Source organism: Cheilinus undulatus, linkage group 2, assembly GCF_018320785.1.
Source record: "Cheilinus undulatus linkage group 2, ASM1832078v1, whole genome shotgun sequence".
Classification (NCBI taxonomy): Eukaryota; Metazoa; Chordata; class Actinopteri; order Labriformes; family Labridae; genus Cheilinus; species Cheilinus undulatus.
In genome coordinates, this window is record NC_054866.1 from 46,755,682 (window position 1) to 46,776,076 (window position 20,395).

The 20,395-nt window shown below is 39.6% G+C and overlaps 3 protein-coding genes across 3 annotated transcripts; all 3 read left to right on the forward strand.

The window, feature by feature from the left end:
* The first annotated feature begins 566 nt into the window (after window positions 1-566).
* On the forward strand, window positions 567-8,532 carry LOC121520260 (claudin-4-like). Its single transcript, XM_041803637.1, has 2 exons — window positions 567-1,105; window positions 7,870-8,532. Exons 1-2 carry the CDS (start codon window positions 623-625, stop codon window positions 8,530-8,532), a joined length of 1,146 nt encoding a protein of 381 aa, XP_041659571.1. The 5' UTR covers window positions 567-622.
* A 4,952-nt stretch (window positions 8,533-13,484) lies between these two features.
* On the forward strand, window positions 13,485-14,117 carry LOC121520282 (claudin-4-like). Its single transcript, XM_041803657.1, has one exon. The coding sequence runs from the start codon at window positions 13,485-13,487 to the stop codon at window positions 14,115-14,117; it is 633 nt and encodes a 210-aa protein (XP_041659591.1).
* A 4,323-nt stretch (window positions 14,118-18,440) lies between these two features.
* LOC121520270 (claudin-4-like) lies at window positions 18,441-19,432 on the forward strand. Its single transcript, XM_041803647.1, has one exon. It carries the CDS (start codon window positions 18,473-18,475, stop codon window positions 19,136-19,138), a length of 666 nt encoding a protein of 221 aa, XP_041659581.1. The 5' UTR covers window positions 18,441-18,472; the 3' UTR covers window positions 19,139-19,432.
* The last annotated feature ends 963 nt before the right edge of the window (window positions 19,433-20,395 follow it).

Consider the following 20,395-nt stretch of genomic DNA (forward strand, 5'->3'; position numbering starts at 1 on the left):
TACACAATAACATGCGAAAAGCTCAAAGTTGTTGATTTATTGATCACATGGATCATGAAATTGATGTGGATGAATGCTTTAATTGTGATGGAAGTAAAACATAAATAAAATGATGAATATAAAATAAAACATTAAAGTTCTGTTTACAAAGTCAAACCAGGAAACAGATCCATATATGACGGCCCCGTCAGCTGACGTCTGACATCCGGTGATACTCTCATTCGTGTTGGTATTTTTTTAAAACCTGAAACCAGTGACGGGACCTGATCTTCCGGTAGCCTGCCCAATCATTTGTGAGCATTGTCTGATTGAGGAATGCGTCACCTTGTCACAGGCCTCATTAACATAGAGTTGTTTAACTGATGCTCATCTCGTCGAAACTACTTCCCTGTCCATGTTCAAATAATGTGAAGAATCTGGTCAGGCAGGTAAATCACAGCACTGGTTTCAGGTCAGAGGGCAGGATGTCCTGACTCCACCCTCAAAGACGACATACAGTACTTATACCCGACAGAAACGTGCTGCAGTATTAATCCAACTTTACAACTCGAGCTGAGCTGACCCTCTCCACATACTCTTCTGCTTTAATTCAAACTCAAAGAGATTCAAAGAAGACCTCATCATGGTGTCAACGGGAAGGCAGATGCTGGGCTTTGTCCTGGCCACCATCGGTTTCCTGGGAACCATCATCGTTTGTGCCCTGCCCATGTGGAGGGTCTCGGCCTTCATCGGAGCCAACATCGTGACGGCGCAGATCACCTGGCGAGGCTTGTGGATGAACTGTGTGGTACAGAGCACGGGTCAGATGCAGTGCAAGATCTATGACTCCCTGCTGGAGCTTTCTCAGGACCTTCAGGCGGCCAGAGCTTTGGTGGTCATCGCCATCATCGTAGCAGCATTCGGGATCATCCTGGGCATCGCAGGAGGAAAGTGCACCAACTTTGTGGAAGAACCCCGAGCCAAAGCTAGGGTGGCCATCGCTGCTGGGATCGTCTTCATTTGTGCTGGTGTTCTGGTCCTCATCCCTGTCTGCTGGACTGCGAACTCCATCATCAGGGATTTCTACAACCCCATCGTGATCCAGGCCCAGAAGACAGAGCTGGGGGCCGCTCTCTACATCGGCTGGGGCACAGCTGCTCTTCTCATCCTGGGTGGGGCCCTCCTCTGCAGCTCCTGCCCACCCAAAGACAGTCCAGAATACCCAGTGAAATACAGCGGGGCCAGATCCACAGCCACCAGCCGAGCCTACGTCTAAGACTGCTTTTTCTTAACGCTCTCTGCTGTGAATCTCTCCAGCACAAGACTGTGTCTCACTGAGGTGAGACATTCAGATTTCTCTGGTGAGGAAAGAGCATCTCTCCAGGACTGAGAGACCCTGAGATGTGCTGCTGCTGTCAAACGACAGTCCTGGCTTTAGCACCTCCTAACAGCACATGGGACTGGACTAAATGAGAAATATTATATATAAAGCTTTTATGAAACCTTTATATTCTCTGACTGGTTAATCTAAGCTGGGTTAGAAGGATGGAAAAAAGTTATGATGGAAGGAAACTTGTACAGTATCAATGATTTATTGTGAATTTATTGTATAAAGTGTTTTAAATTTCTTTCTTGGTTTGAAATCCACATGTAAAGACTGTTTTTGTAAATGGAAATCACAGATTTTTAATAAAAAAAATGTACAAAATTTACTCCTTTGTCAAAGCATGCATTATTTATTTCACATTTAGTTGACCTAAATTGGCTTTGTTCTCTTTTTGCTCTTTACATTTAAGATTTTACTTTAAAGTTGAACATTAAAGTCAGGATCTACCTAATCAGCAAGATAAAACAGATAATCAAGATTAAAGAGAGCATCTATCAGAAGATTCAGGCACAGGGACTGTAAAGGTGTTTGTATAACACACCTGTCAGACAGGTTAACATGTAACACTCCTAAAGATTGATGTTAACCAAACTTAAATCAGGTCAGGAGCAGAGCTTTTCTGTACAGGTTGTATTTTAGATTCATGACTATATGCAATGATCTAATTAAGAGTGCAGAAGGCCTGCTCACGGGAAATTACATTTTCATGGGTTTTCATTTATGTAGGTCAGGATAGAGTCAAACTAGAACAAAGATGTTGTGATAGTGTGTTCAGAAACATTCAACAGTTTGGATTCTTCCTGCAGACGTTAAACCAGTTCAGCCAGTTTGACTGTTTTCAGTGCCAAGTGAAGAACCTGCTACAGTGTTTGACTTTAACAAGCACTGAACCCTTAAAGAACCTTTAGACCAGTATAAATCTAAAAAAGTGCATTGTAAAATGCGATCTGGTCAGTCTTTAAATCTGCAACAGTGTTAATTTTGGCAGCTATTTTTCATTTTAGTCAAGTTTTAGTCTTTAAATGAAATGCATTTTAGTTTTAGTCACATTTTAGTCATTTCTATCATTTTTAGTTTTAGTCTAGTTTTAGTCCATCAAAAGTCCTCACATTTTAGTCTTTACTTTCAGTCCAAGCTTGTATTTTCTTGCCTAAATCTGGTACCAAGGTATGGTCGTGTTTTCACTGCACTCTGCCAAACCTGGGGTCCCTGCTTTCTACAGCTGAGAGGCAGAATAGCTACAGCTGCATTGTTTTTTGACAGATTTACCCACAGCGGAGAAATATCATGGAATTTGAATGTCTGATGATGAAAACTACACTACATTATAGTCTAGTTTTAGTCATCTTGACGAAAACTAAACATGGTTTTCCTCAGTTTTAGTCATCACAGATCGATTTTTGTTAATCTTAGTTTTTGTCATGGAAAAAAAAGGCTGTCGACAAACATTTTTAGTCATAGTTTTAGTCAACGAAATTAACACTGATCTGCAAAACTCTTTTGATTTTGTAAGAAAATGTAATTTGCCATATAGGGTTTACATTTAAAAAAATCCTATCATTGTTGGGTGATTCTCTGAAACAAGTACCTTTTGGGTCCCAGCTTAGTCAGAGATACTGAATAGTCATTGGATATGTTCAATAACTTGGGTAATAATTCATTGAGTATAGGTGATAACAGCGCTGTGTTGCAGCACTGGTGCCTCACAGCAAGTAGGTTCCTGGTTCTAATCCCGGTCAGGGTCCTTCTGTGTGGAGTTTGCATGCTCTCCTTGCATTGGTCCTTCAGCTTCGTCCCACAGACCAAAAACATGTACGGTGAATTGGTGACACTAAATGAGGTTAAAGTGTTTCAGGTTGTTAGTCTCTATATTTCAGCCCTGCGACTGACTGTTGACCAGTCCAGGCTGTACCCTGCCTCTTGCCCATTGACTGCTGGGATAGCTTCCCTTCTGCCACCCAGCGACCCCAAACAGGATGAGTGATGTAGAAAATGGATGAATAAGTAATAAGGGGTTTGCAAGGGTAGAAATAGGACAAGACTATTGTACTCATGTACAGTTACTCTGTTTTCAATTTACTTAAGAATTTAGAATAGTCATTTCTAATATCTACTCAAGAAAAAGTTAATAGTAATTCATTTAAAATTTACTTAAAGTACTGACTGGTTATTTTTGATACCTGCAGGTGGGAGGATTGAGAGATTGTACTTTGGATGTCCTTGCATAATACCTGGTACATGGGAAAATAATCTATTAAAAAATAAAGTCTACACATGTAGGGCAAAGTAAGCGATGCATGTGATAGTTAAGCACAGCTGAGGGTACCATGCAAGCAGGTAGTAGGGATGCCAAAAGCCCCTGGTTGTGTCGTGAATGCCACAAGGGCCCCATAACAGCCGGTGGTCTCCGAGCCTATCACCAGGGGTGAAAAGGCCTGGACAAAAGAAATGCCATTGAGCTTGACCTTGGCTGCCATCCTCCTGTTCCCGGTTGTGGCACATCGGGCTCCATGATGAATCTTAGCGCCCTACAAACCTAAAAAATATGCACATGACTTTATGTTTTCAACAAATTAAAATTAAACAACAAGTTAAAGACAAGTCAAAGATGTCCTTTCAGACAAAGTAGCATTACTATATTTGACCTTAGATTTTTAGTTTTAGTTTTTCTGTGTAACTATGCACAGGTGGAGGAAAAAGAAGCAAATACTTCAGGTTATGATCTGTTCTAATGCAACTCAGTTTATCACTGAAATGAGTGAAGAGCAGTGCAGACTGAGGCCATCAGATGTGGACTGATGCTCAGCATGCTCAGTGCACAGTGATGTCTGCACACCTGCTCTTCATCTTCACTACTTTTTTAAAGCCAGAGGTTATGTCTATAAGACATGCTCAGATTTCTGTCATTAACACAGCACATAACTGCAGTTTAAACTTAAAGGTAACAGCCAGCGTTAAAACAAATGTGTATAAATCAGGTTGGACCAGTAAATACAGTAAATAGGCCTGGCGTGGTCAGAGAGAGAATGTGCACCGGCACGGGTGGGGCTGCAATTTTTCAGCACTGTCTAAGCTCTACTCATAATGTCAGATACATATTTTATTTGAAGACACACAACCCCAAAAATACGGCCTGGATTTCTTGCTCTAAAAAGAAAATATCTGCAAATTGTTGTTGTCTTCAAATGAGAAATACTAATGTAGATCATCTGAAACTTTCTGGTGAATATGGATTAAAAAGGGGTAATTTGATGTTTCTGTCTTGAAACTAGATGTATATATTTGCTCAGATTTGTGATTTTGCAGAGTTTTTATGATCACTTTAACTTAAACAAAGCAGCTTTTTAAAAAAAAAAAAAAAAAACATAGCTGAGTGTGTTCCTAAACTACACGAAATCAAACCATGCCATCACAGAATCATTCATCTTGTAGTTTTGGTTTCTCTTGTTTTTATTAGACTGTTGCATCAGATCACAAAGATCTTTTTAAATGAGTTTCCACAGAGAGAAATAACAAAGAAAAGGTGTTAATTTGGAGGAGGGGTTTACAAATGCTAATGATCGACATAGAAAGACATCCAGAAAATGACCTTTGTTTTTTTACACTTCTGTTTATCTCCAAATGCACCTCATCACTAACATGATGTCAGCTCAGCATGACTGTTGTTTTTTCACTGAGGTTGACACACCCTGCTGTGTGGCTACATTCGCCTGGTATCACATTCCTGTAGAGAGAATCTACCTGGACCTGTTCTGATTAATGACTGTGTGCTGAAGTCACTTATGTCAGAACAGACTAAGAAACTAATGCATGATGCATTATGTGATCACATGGTCAAAAACAGGCTTCATTTGCGGAATAATCGCAACCCAAAAGGTTTATTTTCAGGTGTTAAAGGTTTACAGAGTCTTTTATACTTAAAGGTATGTGGGCAGTTCTGGATCAGTGGTAGAGTCAGTCGTCACTGAACTGGAAGGCTGAGGGTTTGATCCCCAGCTCCTGTGGTCATACTGTATGTCCAAATGACACTGAAACCCAAATTGCTCCCGTTGCTGCATCAATCTGATCTTACAAAGCCGATGCATTGGCTAGATTCCATGTCTGTCTTCAGGCAGATCCATCTTTAAATCTCCAGTCTGATAAGCTTGTGTCCAGTCAGAGAATGGCTAGATCAGTCAGCATTTTCTGAGGAGAAAGAGGCGGTAGCTACAGGCACGTTTAGCTGAAGTGACTGTAAAAGTGCATGCTGTTGAAGAGGTTAGCATGGACGTAGATATCGTGGTAGTTTTACACACAAACATCAGGCCCAGCAGGAGCTGATAGGAAGTTTGACTGTTGACATGCTGCTGTTGGTGTTTACTCAGGACAGCAAATGAGCTGCATATGAGCTTTCCTTCCTCATTATGAGAAATTTAACAATGGAACATTGTTGTGTAGTAGACACCATATGGAGATCATTTTTAAGCTATATTTTTGGGCATTATGTGCCTTTTATTCATACAGGTAGACAGTGGGTACAGTTGGAAACAAGGATGAGAGAGTAAGGGAGTGACATGTCAGTTTTCAAAAAATGCAGTTTTTAATGAACAGCATCAACAATTCATTTTTTGTGTTATTTAATAGTGTGGAGAGATGACAAAGCTGTAAAAAAAATCAGTTATTCATTTTTAACTCAGAGCTGCCACATGCATAAGAGCAGCTGTGATCTATTCAAATAAACGCATAAGAAAATACTGATATTTCTCGGTCCTTTCTGGCATCTTAAAAAGATGCAAAGTTCATTTTACTCATGGACAGAGAGAGCAGCAGGGTGCTTTCTCACCGTACGTCTTGGTCTGCTTTAATTTGTACCCTTGTGTAGTTTGTTTGCAGTAGGGGTGCACAGATACTGATAACAGTATTGGATATCGGTGCCAAAACAAAGCCTAAGTACTCATCTGTAGTTTGATATTTTGAAATAAATGAGGATGACACAAGTGGAGGAGAATTAAAATAACATGCTGATAAATTGTCCAGAGGAGGGATCTGATGAAAATGAAACAAACTTTCAAAATAAGAAGTAAATTATAGAGGTTGGCAGACTGAGCAGCAGGCCTGGAAATGCTTGGGCTTGGGTTAGTTTGAACTCCACAGCCACATCACGTTCCATTGCAATTATAAGAATTAAGAAATTTCTATTTGAGGTATTGTTAATGAAACTACATATAGGAGTGGTCACTTTTAATTGATGTAGAAATTTCAGAACAATAAGTCTATGTATTGTAGTTTTATCAATTTTTAGGCTGCGTTTGACCATTTAAAGCTCTTTGCATGGCACTTTTGGTTTTGTTAATACCTAAAAATGTGGACGCCAATATCCTCTTTTCGTGTCATTAATGATGAAATATCATTTTAAATATCTTGATCTTGTCTCGGACTCGAGAGCATTTTTACTCAGTCACGTCTCAGTCTCGGACTGGCCGGACTCGGGATTTTCCATCAAGACCGGTATAGACAACTACTGATCTGCCATTTTTCAACTTCATTAATATGATATAAGGAGAAGCACTTGATAAAACAACAAATAGCAACACCAGCAAAAATTTTCTAGTCAGAAATACCTCTGAATGCTTACTTTAGGCCCCATTCACCTGACAAATCTGGATAAGCATCACATTTTCAGATATTTAAAATAATTCTCGACTTGTCAGTGGCTTTTAAATACATACAAGGATTTATTTTTTATAAGTAGTTAGTTGAACAAATCTGTTAAGATTTGAGATTTCTGCGTGTTGTGCTTTAAAAGAGTTGCAGACACCTTATTTTTATCTGTCAAATTTATTAAAAAGAAACTAAAATGAAAGAGAGAATGCTCTTTAACTGTTCAAAAATTAAATAATAAATAACTAAAATTGATTTTTATGGTCTTGGTCTTGTCTCGGTCTTGACCCAATCTTGACCCCCAAAAGTCTTGGTCTTGTACACTCTGGTCTCGGGCGAGTTTTGGTCTTGGATAGTGTGGTCTTGAGTACAACACCAATATGTACACAGGAATACAAACAGGATATTCTACTGAAACAACAAGCAGGGATTTATTTAGACTGTTTTAAGATCTCACAAGTGTCCACACCTAGATAAATGCATACTCAGATGGCTGTTTGCAGACTTGTGGCCTTTCTTTCCTTCCAAACTCACATGGACTGTACCAAATGTCTCTCAAACACGTTCTGTGCTCTACTCTTCATTTAAACAGCCTACAGTTTGGTTCATTTTCTGTAATACCTTGTTAAAGTAGTAACAAAACCCTCAGTAACACAATCCTCCTCTCCATCCAGAGGAACAATCGAAACTCAAACCTTTATTGTCCTTTCTTCAAAGAATCCTGCATGGCTGGTATTCTTTGGCAGGGCCTCTGAGGTCTTTAATAGCTTAGCTTTCACGCCTCTCATTCTTCATTGTGCCTCAGATGCACACAAACACTTGAACAGCTCCTAATATTCTCTCAGAGACAACAGAGAGAGAAGACGATGACTTCCATGGGGATGCAGATGGCCGGCTGTGCCCTGGCCCTCTTCGGCTGGATTGGGGTGCTCATCGTCTGTGGGACACCCATGTGGCGAGTCAGTGCCTTCATCGGAAGCAACATAGTGACATCACAGATCATGTGGGAGGGGATCTGGATGACCTGCGTGGTCCAGAGTACAGGCCAGATGCAGTGTAAGGTGTATGACTCCTTACTGGAATTGAGCACTGACCTGCAGGGCGCCCGGGCTCTCACGGTGGTGTCCATCATCATCGGCCTCGCCGGGATCCTCGCAGCTTTCGCAGGAGGGAAGTGCACCAACTTCATTCCAGACGACCGGGCCAAAGCAAGGGCGTCAGTGGCAGCAGGAGTTTTACTGATCATCAGTGGACTGCTCTGCATCATCCCTGTCTCCTGGACCGCCGCCATCATTATAAGGAACTTCTACAACCCTGTGCTTGTGGACGCCCAGAAAAGAGAACTGGGGGCTTCTCTTTTCATTGGGTGGGGGGCCGGGGCACTGCTGATAGTGGGAGGAGCACTTCTGTGTGCCAGCTGCCCCCGCAGAAAGGATGAGGCCGGCTCTGTGAAGTACTTCCTGAATGAGTCAGTGGGATACAGCAAACAGGACTCAGTCCGGTCTTATACAAAGACGTATATTTGATATTCTGATGGGACAAGGAAGTCTGGTTGATGACTGTTTAATTTTGGCTCCAAGAAGTAAAACAAAGTTTCTGTGAAACATCAGTTAAGGACAAACACTCAGACAACAAACCATGAAGGAAACATGCACTTTTTAGAATAATCAAGTTGTACCGGATAAATGAAGATTTTTTTTTTCTGAGGTTGTTTTTATTGTTTTTATCTGATGTTTTTTCTGAGGCACTTTGAGACTATGTTAGAACAGTTCAATAGATGAAGTTGATTATATTATGATACTATGTTGTAATGGGCTTTGTACTGAACATTTGCATTGGGCGAGTTTAAGTTAAATTATAAAAACTTTTTTGTTTGATATTTTTTGTCAAGTGGTAAAAAGTTTATTTTGTTTATGCACTGTGTAGCTCAATAAATGACCTTCTAGTATCATTTTTCCCATCATGCTTCTTGTTTATATCCATTTCCAAAAATGGCACGTGTTGTTATCTGACCCAGACGCTGAGAGAGAAAAAAAAAAAGAGAGAACCTGTTGGTCAGGTAGAGATCTCGACCCAGGGAGCCAATAGGTGACTCAGGGACTTAACATCCACGTAGCTGCTTTGGAAAGTTTTATCCATCACTGCCAAAATCTGCTGCATAGATACTGATTGGGAAATGGTTCATATGTTAACCATTTGAACTGCAGACCACAGTTAACAAACATTTTAGGTTTGAATTGATGTGAACAACAGTGTTGATGTTAGTCCCACTAACCTGACTGTAACGTTGTGTTTCCTTCTGTTATCAGGCTGCAGATCAGAAAGAATCACATTACTCACATGTCCCAGGAAGAATGTGAAGATTTCTTGTTTTCTCACATTTGCTTCAAAATTTTCACCACACAGCAAATTTCTGTATTCTAAGAGAAAAAAGACAGAAAGATGAGTAAATTGTTAAATGAATATTTGAAGTAGATCAATTCTGTTTGGCGGACTGGCAGACTTTTTTTTAAACTAATCAGCTGTTTACAAAATGTAAAAATAACATGTTTTATGCCACCAGAAAGCTCTGACTCTCAGGATTCTGACCATGAATACCATTGTAGGCTTAGTCCACTATATTTGCTATAATAATGTCTTTTTCTAAGCAGTTATTAGCAATGCTACATAGAAAAATGTCTGTCAACCTTGATCCTTTTTGTAGTCTCTTGTTTAAATCATCTGGATTTCTCCTCATAAAAAACAGGTGTAAAATCTTCACTTTCTGTTCTGTTGTCATCAGCTTTGAATCTGAACTAACTAAGGATTCATGCTTTGGTCCAGTTGAGTTTTCCAGCTAATATTTCCTAGCTACAGTCATCTACAAGCCTATAATCAGTGGAAATTTTCATATCTGCCCATACCAACAATTAGGGCTGGACAATCAACTGAAAATTAGATAAAATCGCAATATGGCCCGCTGCAATTATCAAATCGCAGAGGCCGCAATATTTTTTTTACCTGGAAATTGTGACAAAATGCCAGTTTAAAACTTTTTTTGCAGCAGAGATGTTATGCATTACATATCATGCAATCATTCATGGTCATTTTTTTAGGAATGGTCTACTTAAAAAATCCTACTTTCTTCACTTTTGTACATTTTTCTTACTAAATATGAGAATTAAATAAAAATGATCATCTTCCTTTCAATACTAAAATGCCTCTTCAATTTGCAATACAGGTCAAAATCATCACCATTAGGTATTTTTTCAAAATTGTTCAGCCCTTGTTTACTCTAACATTGTGTTGGTTACACTATAGAATGATTTATTGCTTGTGTTTTTTGAAAAATACATGAGATGAGTAACTAAACAAATAATTGCTTATCAAATCACAATCACAATATTGGGGGAAAAAAATCGCATTTACATTATCTTCCCAAATCATTCAGCCCTACCAACAATTTACATCATGCTGAAGATATTGTGCATCCCTGCTCGCTATGTGCTATTGTGTAGTCAACAGAAGTGAAAGCAAAGATTATTGTTAATTTAAAGAACAGTTACTAAAAGTAAAATTACTTATTTCAAAATGGACTCAAAAAGTACAAGAACCCAAGAAAACTACTCAATTAAAATTATTTGAGTAAATGTCAATAGTTACTTTCCACACCTGATAATAACTAAACATGATATACAATACACTTTAAAAATAACTTCTAAGAAGCACAAACTAAATAGTGATAAAAATCATTCACAAAAAAAGAACTTTTAGTAAGGAATGTTTTTGTGTTCTTAACAATCATTATTTTGCAAGATTTGGTCAAAAATCATCATGACAATAAGTTAAAATTTTGTACATCCAGAATAAATACTTACCGACCACTTCATTAGGTACACCTGTTCAACTGCTCATAAGATTAGTGATAAGTTAATTGGTCTGGCACTTTTAAAAACAGGGTTTTATTTTTTTTTTTGTGAAATGAGCACAGTAGTCTGGTACTCTTTCCACCTCTGCACAATAAACCAACTTACACAACCCAAACATAAATATTAAAAATTAAATAAAAACCCAAGAAAAACATCATAAGAACCCACAGACCCCAGCAACAAAAACATGAGGCCATAGTGACAACATTTGTAGGAATTTAAAGACAATTATAAATGATAATAAGAGATAAAACAGTAAAGCGGGGTCTGAAGCTTTGTAGAGTGCCCATTTACACAAATACTATCAAATCACATGGAAGCTACCGTTGTATTTAGGCATGTGGATGTGGTCAAGACGATGTGCTGCAGTTCAAACCAAAACTCAGAATGGGGGAGAAAGATGATTTAAATGACTTTTGTTGTGCCATGGTTGGCAATGCAAGACAGGCTGGTCTAAAAATTTCACAAACTGCTGCTGATTTCAAACACAACCATCTCTCGGGTTTACAGAGAATGGTGAGAAAAAGAGCCACTACTCAGTGAGTGGCAGCTGTCTGGGCCAGTCAGAGGAAGTGACCAGAGTGGGCTGAGCAGAAAGAGAAGCAAACACAACTCAAATAAGCATTTGTTACAACTGAGGTTTGCAGAATACCACCTCTGAATGCACAACATGGCAAACCTTGAAGCAGGTGGGCTACAGCAGCAGAAGACCACACTAGGCCACTAAGAACAGGAGACTGAGAGTACAATTCAAATGGGCTCGCCAAAGTTGGACTATAGAAAATTGGAAAACGTCTCCTGGTGTGATATTTTGGTTGCTGAAGCAGCATTTGAATAGTGGGGTCAGAATAAACAACATTAAAGCCTGCCAGTTCACCAACAACCATGATGTGTTCAATCATTTCAATCACTTCTTTCACACTCTGATGCTCTGTTTGAACTTCAGCAGATCGTCTCGACCATGTCTACATGCCTGGATGTATTGTTTGCTGTGGCTGTGATTGCAGTTAAAAATGTATTCCTAATTAAGTAGTCAGTGAGTGCATATCTAACTGTAAAACTATTAAAAAATAAAGTGTATACTATATAAAGTATACACATATATATTATACTTTATACTAAATTACAGTTGTTAGCCTTTAATAAGAAAAAACTTCATCAGTCTATTTCTTGTCTTTTTTAATGTTTCAATGACAAAAAATCAGCCAACAAATCAATTTCTAAAAACACTGGACCTGAAAAAGGTGAAAGTGAGGAGATGAGAAGTTTGAAATCTTTTGAGTTTAATGGTGACAACTATGATGTGATGATGTTGGCTATGTTTTTCTCAAACCTGATTTTTTTTAACATATCTCTTCAGACTGAACCGAGATTCCTTTCATTAGTTTCTTCCATGACATCAGCAGTTTAAGGAGCAAAACACACCTCATCTCTGAGTCTGTCTTTAATGACATACTGCCCCCTAGTGGCTCTTTGACTTCGTGACTAGAAAACCCCTACATTTTTTTCTAATGACACAGATTACAATAAACAACTTCAGCTTTGTGGAAACGTCTCTGTGACACCGTCGTCACTCTGATAACTGTGCTTACAGTGTTTGTTTTTAACTCTGTAAAGTACTTTGGGTTTCCATGTGTTCAGGGAGCTCTAAAAATAACTTGTGTTTGTTTTTCTCCTTATCATACTTAACATTTCTTCAGTTGTGTCGATGTTTGTTGAAATAAAAACCTCATAAGCATCAGGTTAACATGAAGCCAAACATAATATTTATGTTTTTATGCCAACAAAGTGGAGATAGCTAGCCCTCGAAGCATTGTGCTTTCAGGTAATATCTCAAAAACACTATGAGGGATTTATTTTAAACTTTGCACAAATTTCCACACTAACCTGATGAATGAAAAAGATTCTGAAAGCCAGAGGCCAAGATCATTGTGCCCAATATTTCAAGGAATTTTTAGGTCAAATTTGGCACAGACCACCACTTGGTCTCTAGGGTTGACAGATCAGATTTTGTAGGATTTTTGAGGTATTTGTGGTCACAGTCAGAGACACTATATGTTGCATTCAGAAAATATTCATGACCCCCTTCACATTTTTCAGTCTTGTTATGTTGCAGTCTGATGCTAGAGTTGAAAAAAAAATTTTTACTTAATAATCTGCACTCAGTACCCATCATGACAAGGCAAAATCAGAATTTTTCACAAATTTATGAAAAAAAAAAAGTTAAACTGATTGGACATGATTTGGAAAGGCATGAGGTTAAAAGAACTGCCTGCAGAGCTCAGAGACAGGATTGCTGACAGACACAGATCTGGGAAGGCAACCAAAAAATATCTGCTGCACTGAAGGTTCCCAAGAGCACAGTGGGCTCCAGAATTCCCACATGGAAGAAGTCTGGCACAACCAGGACATCCAAGAGCTGGTCATCAAATAAATTGCTTACTGATAAATCCAACAACATCCAACATGTTATAATGATTACGTGTATTTTCTGAATTAATACCGAACTGTTTTTTAACGCCCTTCCTTTCTTTATATCTTTCAGGGTGTGAAGGTGTGAGCAGTGTCTCATGGCTCTGCAGGAGCTCGGTATCAGCCTGTCTATGACAGGTGTAGCTGGCACCATCCTGATCTGTGCTCTCCCCATGTGGAAGGTGACAGCGTTCATCGGCACTCACCTGGTGGTCATGCAGGTGTTCTGGGAGGGGCTGTGGATGACCTGCGTCAGCGAGTACACGGGCCAGATGCAGTGTAAGCTCTATGATGCCCTCCTGGACCTGTCTCCTGACCTCCAGGCGGCTCGCGGCCTCATCTGCATCAGCATGGTCCTGGGATGTTTGGGCTTCCTCATCTTCCTCCTGGGTGCTCGATGCACCAACTGCCTGGGACACCCGAGGATCAAGGTGCGGGTGGTGATGAGCTCTGGGGCCATCTTCTGCCTGGCGGCCCTCACCACCATCGTTGCTGTTGCATGGACGGCGAACTCCATCATCAGAGACTTTTATAACCCCCGCGTCCCTGAGGTGCTGAAGAGGGAGCTGGGAGCAGCCATTTATATCGGCTTTGTGACGTCCGGGCTGCTGTTCTGTGGAGGAGCCATTCTGGGTGTGAGCTGCCCACAGAGGAGGGGACGGTTCAGCTCCAGTGGGTACACGCTGGCCCGGACACCCACTCACAGCTACGCCATCAAGAACTATGTATGAAGAGGAAAATGGAGGCTGAACAGAGAAAACTCAACATAAACAAGCACAACACTTCAGAATGAACTGACTGAACAGTGATATTTTCAGTCCATACATATCAAATAAAACAAAACAGATGCAGAAAAGGAATCTTTGGACCATGACTAAAATATATTATAATACTCTGTCATTTTTAGTGTCAGTACAGGAACTCTTATTCACATTTGTGCCAATGCAATTATATTGCATTCACTTTTTTTCAGATATATATTTGGGCTTTTATCAGAATCAGTACCAGCTTTACTGGCCAAGTATGCCTATGCAACAAAGAATTTGACTGGCTTGCTTTGCTCTCAATGTACAGAATTAAACATTTAATATGGAAATAAATAAAACTAAAAAATTAAAAGGATAATAAAATGTACAAGCTCTTGTTGTGGGCAGATTTACATGAGGTATGTGTTTATACATACCTCATGTAAGGAGAGGAGGGGGGATGCAGAAAGAAAGAAGAGGGAAATTGTGAAAAAGAGTTACTCAATGGTTGTCATGTAACAGTGAACTTAAATATTTAAACACCTGTGTTCCTGAGCCCAGGCGTAATATCCACCTCAGAATAATGGCAGTTTTTAAAGCAGCATTGTCTGAGTGGTCAAAGGTCACAGGTTTTCAGCCTTGCCCCTTGCATTAGATAACCTCGCAAAGCAGATGGATACGCCCGTTTCTGTGACGCTCACTGGCGAATGCATCTTGCAAAGCTCCCATCTGAACCATTTGGGCTCGGTTATAAAGTGACAGGACCAATCAGCGTCAAGGGGCAGTACTTTTGGGCGCGGCAGAGTTGTGACATAAGCCAGCAGCAATAAGAGGCCTGCAATTATGGCAGAAGACTTCGTAAAAAGAACTGCAGTAAGTTGTTTTCTATTCAAAAACAACAAAAGTCATGTACTGACATGTCTACAGTCACCATGGTTTGCGTTATGCAGCTCTCTATGGAGTTTACTCCTTTGGTAAGGGCGCAGCTCGCTGGCGGCTATGTCACGTGTTTGGTTGCTCTGATTGGCCTGTAAAGATGTGACAGAACTTCATCCAATCCCCCTCTGAGGTTATTTTCCGCGAAGGCTCTGCCCTTTTCCAAACACTGTCTATTGAAGGTTTTACAGATGGATGTGTAAAACGCATCCATGCCAGGTTATACATTAGAGAGATTTCGCTTAATCTTTTGATATTACATACTGCATGGTGAAATCTCTAAATTCTTTGAAATCGCACATTGACAAATGTTGGTCATTAACTGATGGACGACTTGCCCATGCAGTCTTTCTCAAAGTAGAGAGCTCCACACCATTTTTGATTGTGAATGACCAAATCTTAAAGAGTCCTTTAATACCAAATCATGGTAATCACCTGTTTACAATTCACCTACCTACCTGAGGAATGTTCCAGTAGCCTTACACCAGCTATACCTAAGGTTGATCTTAACAAGAAGAAACGTCCGTCTAAGTGACCCAAAATATTGTCGCAGACATGACGTTTTCACTCAATTAAACCAATCGGTGATAAGGATTTTTTTTTGCTACAGATGCTATTGGCTAAAAATAACGTATGCTAACTGCTCAAACAGCGTCCAGTGTGGATAAAAAACATGACATTTTGCATTTGTGAGTATTGAAGCATACAGCCTAAACTTAGAGCTAGTATAAAATAAAAACACTGACATCAAGTGGTAAAATCGCTCATAACACCAGATAATCACCAGTGGATGGAGGAAATTATCTCTGCTCATGGAAACAACAGTGTTACTTTATATGGAATACCATTTCTGCCACTTAAAGAAAAATTTGGAAGCAATCAAAAAAGTCGAAATTATGAGATAAAAAAAGTGGAAATTATGACAAAAATTCTAAGTTATGAGATAAAAAAAGTTGAAATTATGAGATAAAAGTCGAAATTATGAGATAAAAAGTCTAAATTTTGAGATAAAAAGCCAATTGTGAGATAAGTAAATTATGAGCTAAAAAGTCATAATTATGAGATTAAAAAAGTCAAAATTTTGAGATAAAAATAAATTATGAGATACAAAGTCAAACATTTTGACATCAAAAGTCAAAATTATGAGATAAAAAAGTCAAAATTATGAGATAAAAAGTCAAAAATATGAAAGAAAAAGTCCAAATTCTGAGATAAAAAGTCAAAAATATGAAAGAAAAAGCCAAAATTATGAGATAAAAAGTCAAAATTATTAGATAAAAAGCTAAAATTATGAGAAAAAAGCCAAAATTATGAGAAAAAAGTCAAAATTATGAGATAAAAAATGTAAAAATTATGAGATAAAAAAAGTTGAGATTATGAGATAAAAAGTCGAAAGTAGGAGCTCAAAGTCAAAATTATGAGATAAAAAGTCAATTGTGAGATAAATGTCTAAGAACTTAAAACTAGGCAACATTTGAACTTACACACATCTGGTCAACTAATAGCAGGTGTTTTTTTGAGCATTCCACAAATTTACCAGTCTTTTCTTGCCCCTGTCCCAACAAAAGACGATCAAAAGGAAAAAGAAAATAAAGAAAGAAAGAAGCAAACTGAACTGCCTCTGGTGTCCCTTAAACCACTGGGCCTCATGGAAGGGAAAACTTCATTAATGGGACGGGAAAACTTTTGGTCACAAGTTTCCCATCCCATAATAGAGATGATCAGTTTGAACTAGGTCTGTCAGCAATGATTTAAGATCCATAATTAGTGCTTTATTTTTTAGCACACTTTGGATAAGCCACTGCAGGCTCTCCCTGCAGTCAGTGGTGTAAAATAAGTTCACCACTGCTCCTTAATGTCTCATTTCATTTTTAAAAAACTAGACAGCTCAGTGGACAAGGCAAAAGTCAACCACACATTGTGTTATTAAACATTTACCTTTTTACTGTTACCTTATTTCCTCTTCAAGCCATAACAAGAGCTTTTCCCCATGGTTAAGTTAATGTTATAAACCTCGATCCACCCAAAGTTCCTTACTGTCTTTGAACGGAATTTCAAACTGTAAAAAAAGGCCATAATAATCATGATGGACTACAGAAATCCCGAGGTTAATCGTGCTAAAAAAAATTCATTCAAATTATATTAAAGATCTAGTTTGAGTATGAATTGTCTTTTCTTTGTGTTCTATTAAAGTGAATATAGGTTAAAAAGGGGTAATGTGGAGGATACTGTGGAAATGTCTGGCCCTTGTGGTGAGCCAACAGGTCCCTGTAGAACCAAACGGAGAGCTGCATTCTCATCCTAGCCACAAAGTCGGGCATAGTCCCAGTGCGTGTTGGCCTCTGCCAGGGCTGCCCCTTATCTCAGGTTCAGGTTGTGATTTTTTTATGGACAGGATCTCGAGGCCCAGCTGGGGAGGACCTCAGAATTTCATCTCTGCTTTGTGCAAATGTTGTTATGCAGGCTTCCTCAGCTCTTCCTGGGGGCCTCAAACAGGTTTGTAGCTCAGTGCGAAAGCAGTCAGGATGAAGGTCAGCACCTCCAAGATCCAGGCCTTGGTTCTCTGCTGGAAAACGGTGGATTACGCCCTCCAGGTGAGGAGGGTGTCTATGCCTCAGATGGAGGAGTTCAATAGCATCAAATCCTGGCAATGAATCCAACCATGGCTTCTCTGTGTACAAAAACTTCCATGGTGCTAAACAAAGACTGAGAATAGAGCTTTACCACCTCCTTTCTTGTGCTGCAATGCCAGAATTTCCCTCCTGGGGATCAATTAAGTTTTATTTACTCTAAGGCCTGTGTAACTTTAAGCAGTGGGAAAAAAAACAATCTTGTTTTTGTCATGAGTTTTGGGAAACTGTCATCAGAGAAAATAACTTGTGTTTGAGAGGTTTGTGTCTAGAAATTCAAGATAAACATTGAAAAGCAAATATATAAAACGTGTTTTCTGCAGTGGGAGGAGGTTTCTTCAGGTGTTTCCCACACAGTAGTCGGCTACTGAGAGACACAAATCTAGACCTTATCAAAAACTCGTGGCTCTTTAAATCGAGTCTCTCTGAAAAATGAGTCAGTGGTTAAAAGTCACAGCACAGAGCAGCTTTTGTGTTTCTCCTCCCTGCAGAAGACGGGAGAAAGGATTGTTTTGAAACCATGGCAGAGCAAACAGAGGGATTTCCCTCCTCCACCCATGCCTTGCCTTCTTCTTTCCATGAATACCAAAGAACTGGTTTCCCCTTTTTCTGAACAGACATGCAAAGCAGGCGCACACATCAACACACAGATTGTCTCTGCCTCACACATGCACACACACGTTGAAATAACAGCCCGCCCCACCTCACTCTCCTGCCAGCTGTTCCTGGTTAGACAGTCGGGCCTACAGTGAAGAGGAGGAGCAGGCCGGAGTCATGGAGAGGCAGCTGGAGCTTGCTGCCCTCGCGCTGGGCCTCACAGGGTGGCTCTGTGCCATCCTGACGCGCTGTCTGGCCCTGTGGAAGGTGAGCGGCACGCTGGACAACACCACGGCCACTCTGCCTGCATACTGGGATGGGGTGTGGCTGGAATGGGATCACTGGGACTTGGCCCATGATGGCAGCCTGCACTGCTCTTTCTACCGGTCTCTCATGTCTCTATCTGGGAGTTTTCGGACTTGGAGAGCTCTCATCATGGCTGCTGTTGGAGCTGGGGCTTTTGCTGTCGTGATTGGAGCAGCTGGGGCGGTGTGGTTTCCTCTGCGTGGCCAGGTTAAAGTTGCCTCTGGAGCTGTCTTTGTTTTGTCTGGGATTTTGTTGCTGGTTCCCATAGCATGGACATGCCATCACACCAGTCAGCCACTGGAGGCAGTGGTGCTGCTAAGAAGGGACTGGGGACCTGCATTGTACCTGGGCTGGATCTCGTCTGCCCTGATGCTCATTGGAGGGGTGTTTCTCACCACCAGATGCCCCAAGAAGAGTGCACAGCAGCAAGCGAGTGCACCACCGAATCCAGAAGACGAGGCTAATCACCCTCTGAGCAGGATCAACAGGACTACATTCACAAGCAGTCAGTATGAGCGCAGATCTGAGCCCATATGAGCACACTGGGCTGCAGTTTTAACTCTGTGAATAAATGAACTGGAGAATCATTAATATGTGGAGTGACTGTGGGTGGATTGAACAGCAGAGCGTGCACATGTTGAGCAATAATGCAACTATTCATTAACATTAGAAACTAAAGCATCAGGCGGATTCTAAGGGATGAGGGTGAGGCTGTGCATCTCATTTACTGTTTGTTTTGAAGCTGTTAACTGGTGACAGGTCCTTACAGCTCTTTGATACTTTAATACACTGTAGTGCCTTTAACTTGACTGAATTAATACTGGGCAAAAACCAAATTAGATATTGTGCAAATAAATAAATGTATACAGTTATTGTGTTTGTTTAGCTTTGTTGAGAGTAGAAAATGTTTACAACTGACATGAATTCTGCACAAAAACACTTTCTGGAATAAAGCAATTAATTCAGAAATATAATGTACAAAATGTGTTTGTCTTGATTTGTGCTTTATCATTGTTTTCAATAATGGAGCAGTAATTCTGAAAGTATGTATGTGATAACCATTTGTCATTTTTTTTAAAAGATTTATGATAAAAGCAGCCATAGATTTTTCACTTTAATTCAATAGTTTTATTAACCTTAGTTTCACTTTGTTCTGCCAGTCTTTACTGTTAAAGCCAAAGATCCATCTGTGTCAATGTTAAAGAGTTTTTTGTTCTTTTTTTTTACTGTTTTTTTGTAAAAGGACCCCCCATATTCAGACATATTCACCATATTAGAATTACATCTCTGTCTTTTACATGTATATTGGAAAAAGATTTCAATATTTTGGAAGAATTTGAAAATCAACTCACATTTAGGCTGATATTTTTGTGCAGTGCATTCTGGGTAGTGAAGTCATATGGCTGCATTGTTCTCGGCTTGAACTCACTTCGATCTAAATAACTAATGATGCACTGATTTTAAAAACAGGGACAATGGCAGATACAGATGTATACTGATGTTTTTTTAATCACTTCCATGGGGGAACAATCCCACAATACCAACATTTTTCTCATGTTTGACCAACAACACCCCCCCCCCATAATTCTTTTTAATTCAGTAATTTTAACATGTATAGTTTTGCTTTTGTTCTGCCAGTCTTTAAAGTTTAAGCCAAATATCCACTTGCATCAAATGTTACAGTTTTTCTGTTTTCTTTATAATGAACCCTGCATATGTATTGGAAGACTTTAAAATGTATTCACATGCAAGCTGCCATTTTTATTTAATGCACTCTAGTTGTTATTGTGCTTC

Bases quoted from the DNA above. Each gene is read 5' to 3' on its own strand.
- LOC121520260 (XM_041803637.1), top strand. From the start codon at position 623: ATGGTGTCAACGGGAAGGCAGATGCTGGGCTTTGTCCTGGCCACCATC. The intron at 1,106-7,869 runs GCCGCTCTCTAC...CAGAGAGAGAAG, and splicing joins CCCAGAAGACAGAGCTGGGG to ACGATGACTTCCATGGGGAT.
- LOC121520282 (XM_041803657.1), top strand. From the start codon at position 13,485: ATGGCTCTGCAGGAGCTCGGTATCAGCCTGTCTATGACAGGTGTAGCT.
- LOC121520270 (XM_041803647.1), top strand. From the start codon at position 18,473: ATGGAGAGGCAGCTGGAGCTTGCTGCCCTCGCGCTGGGCCTCACAGGG.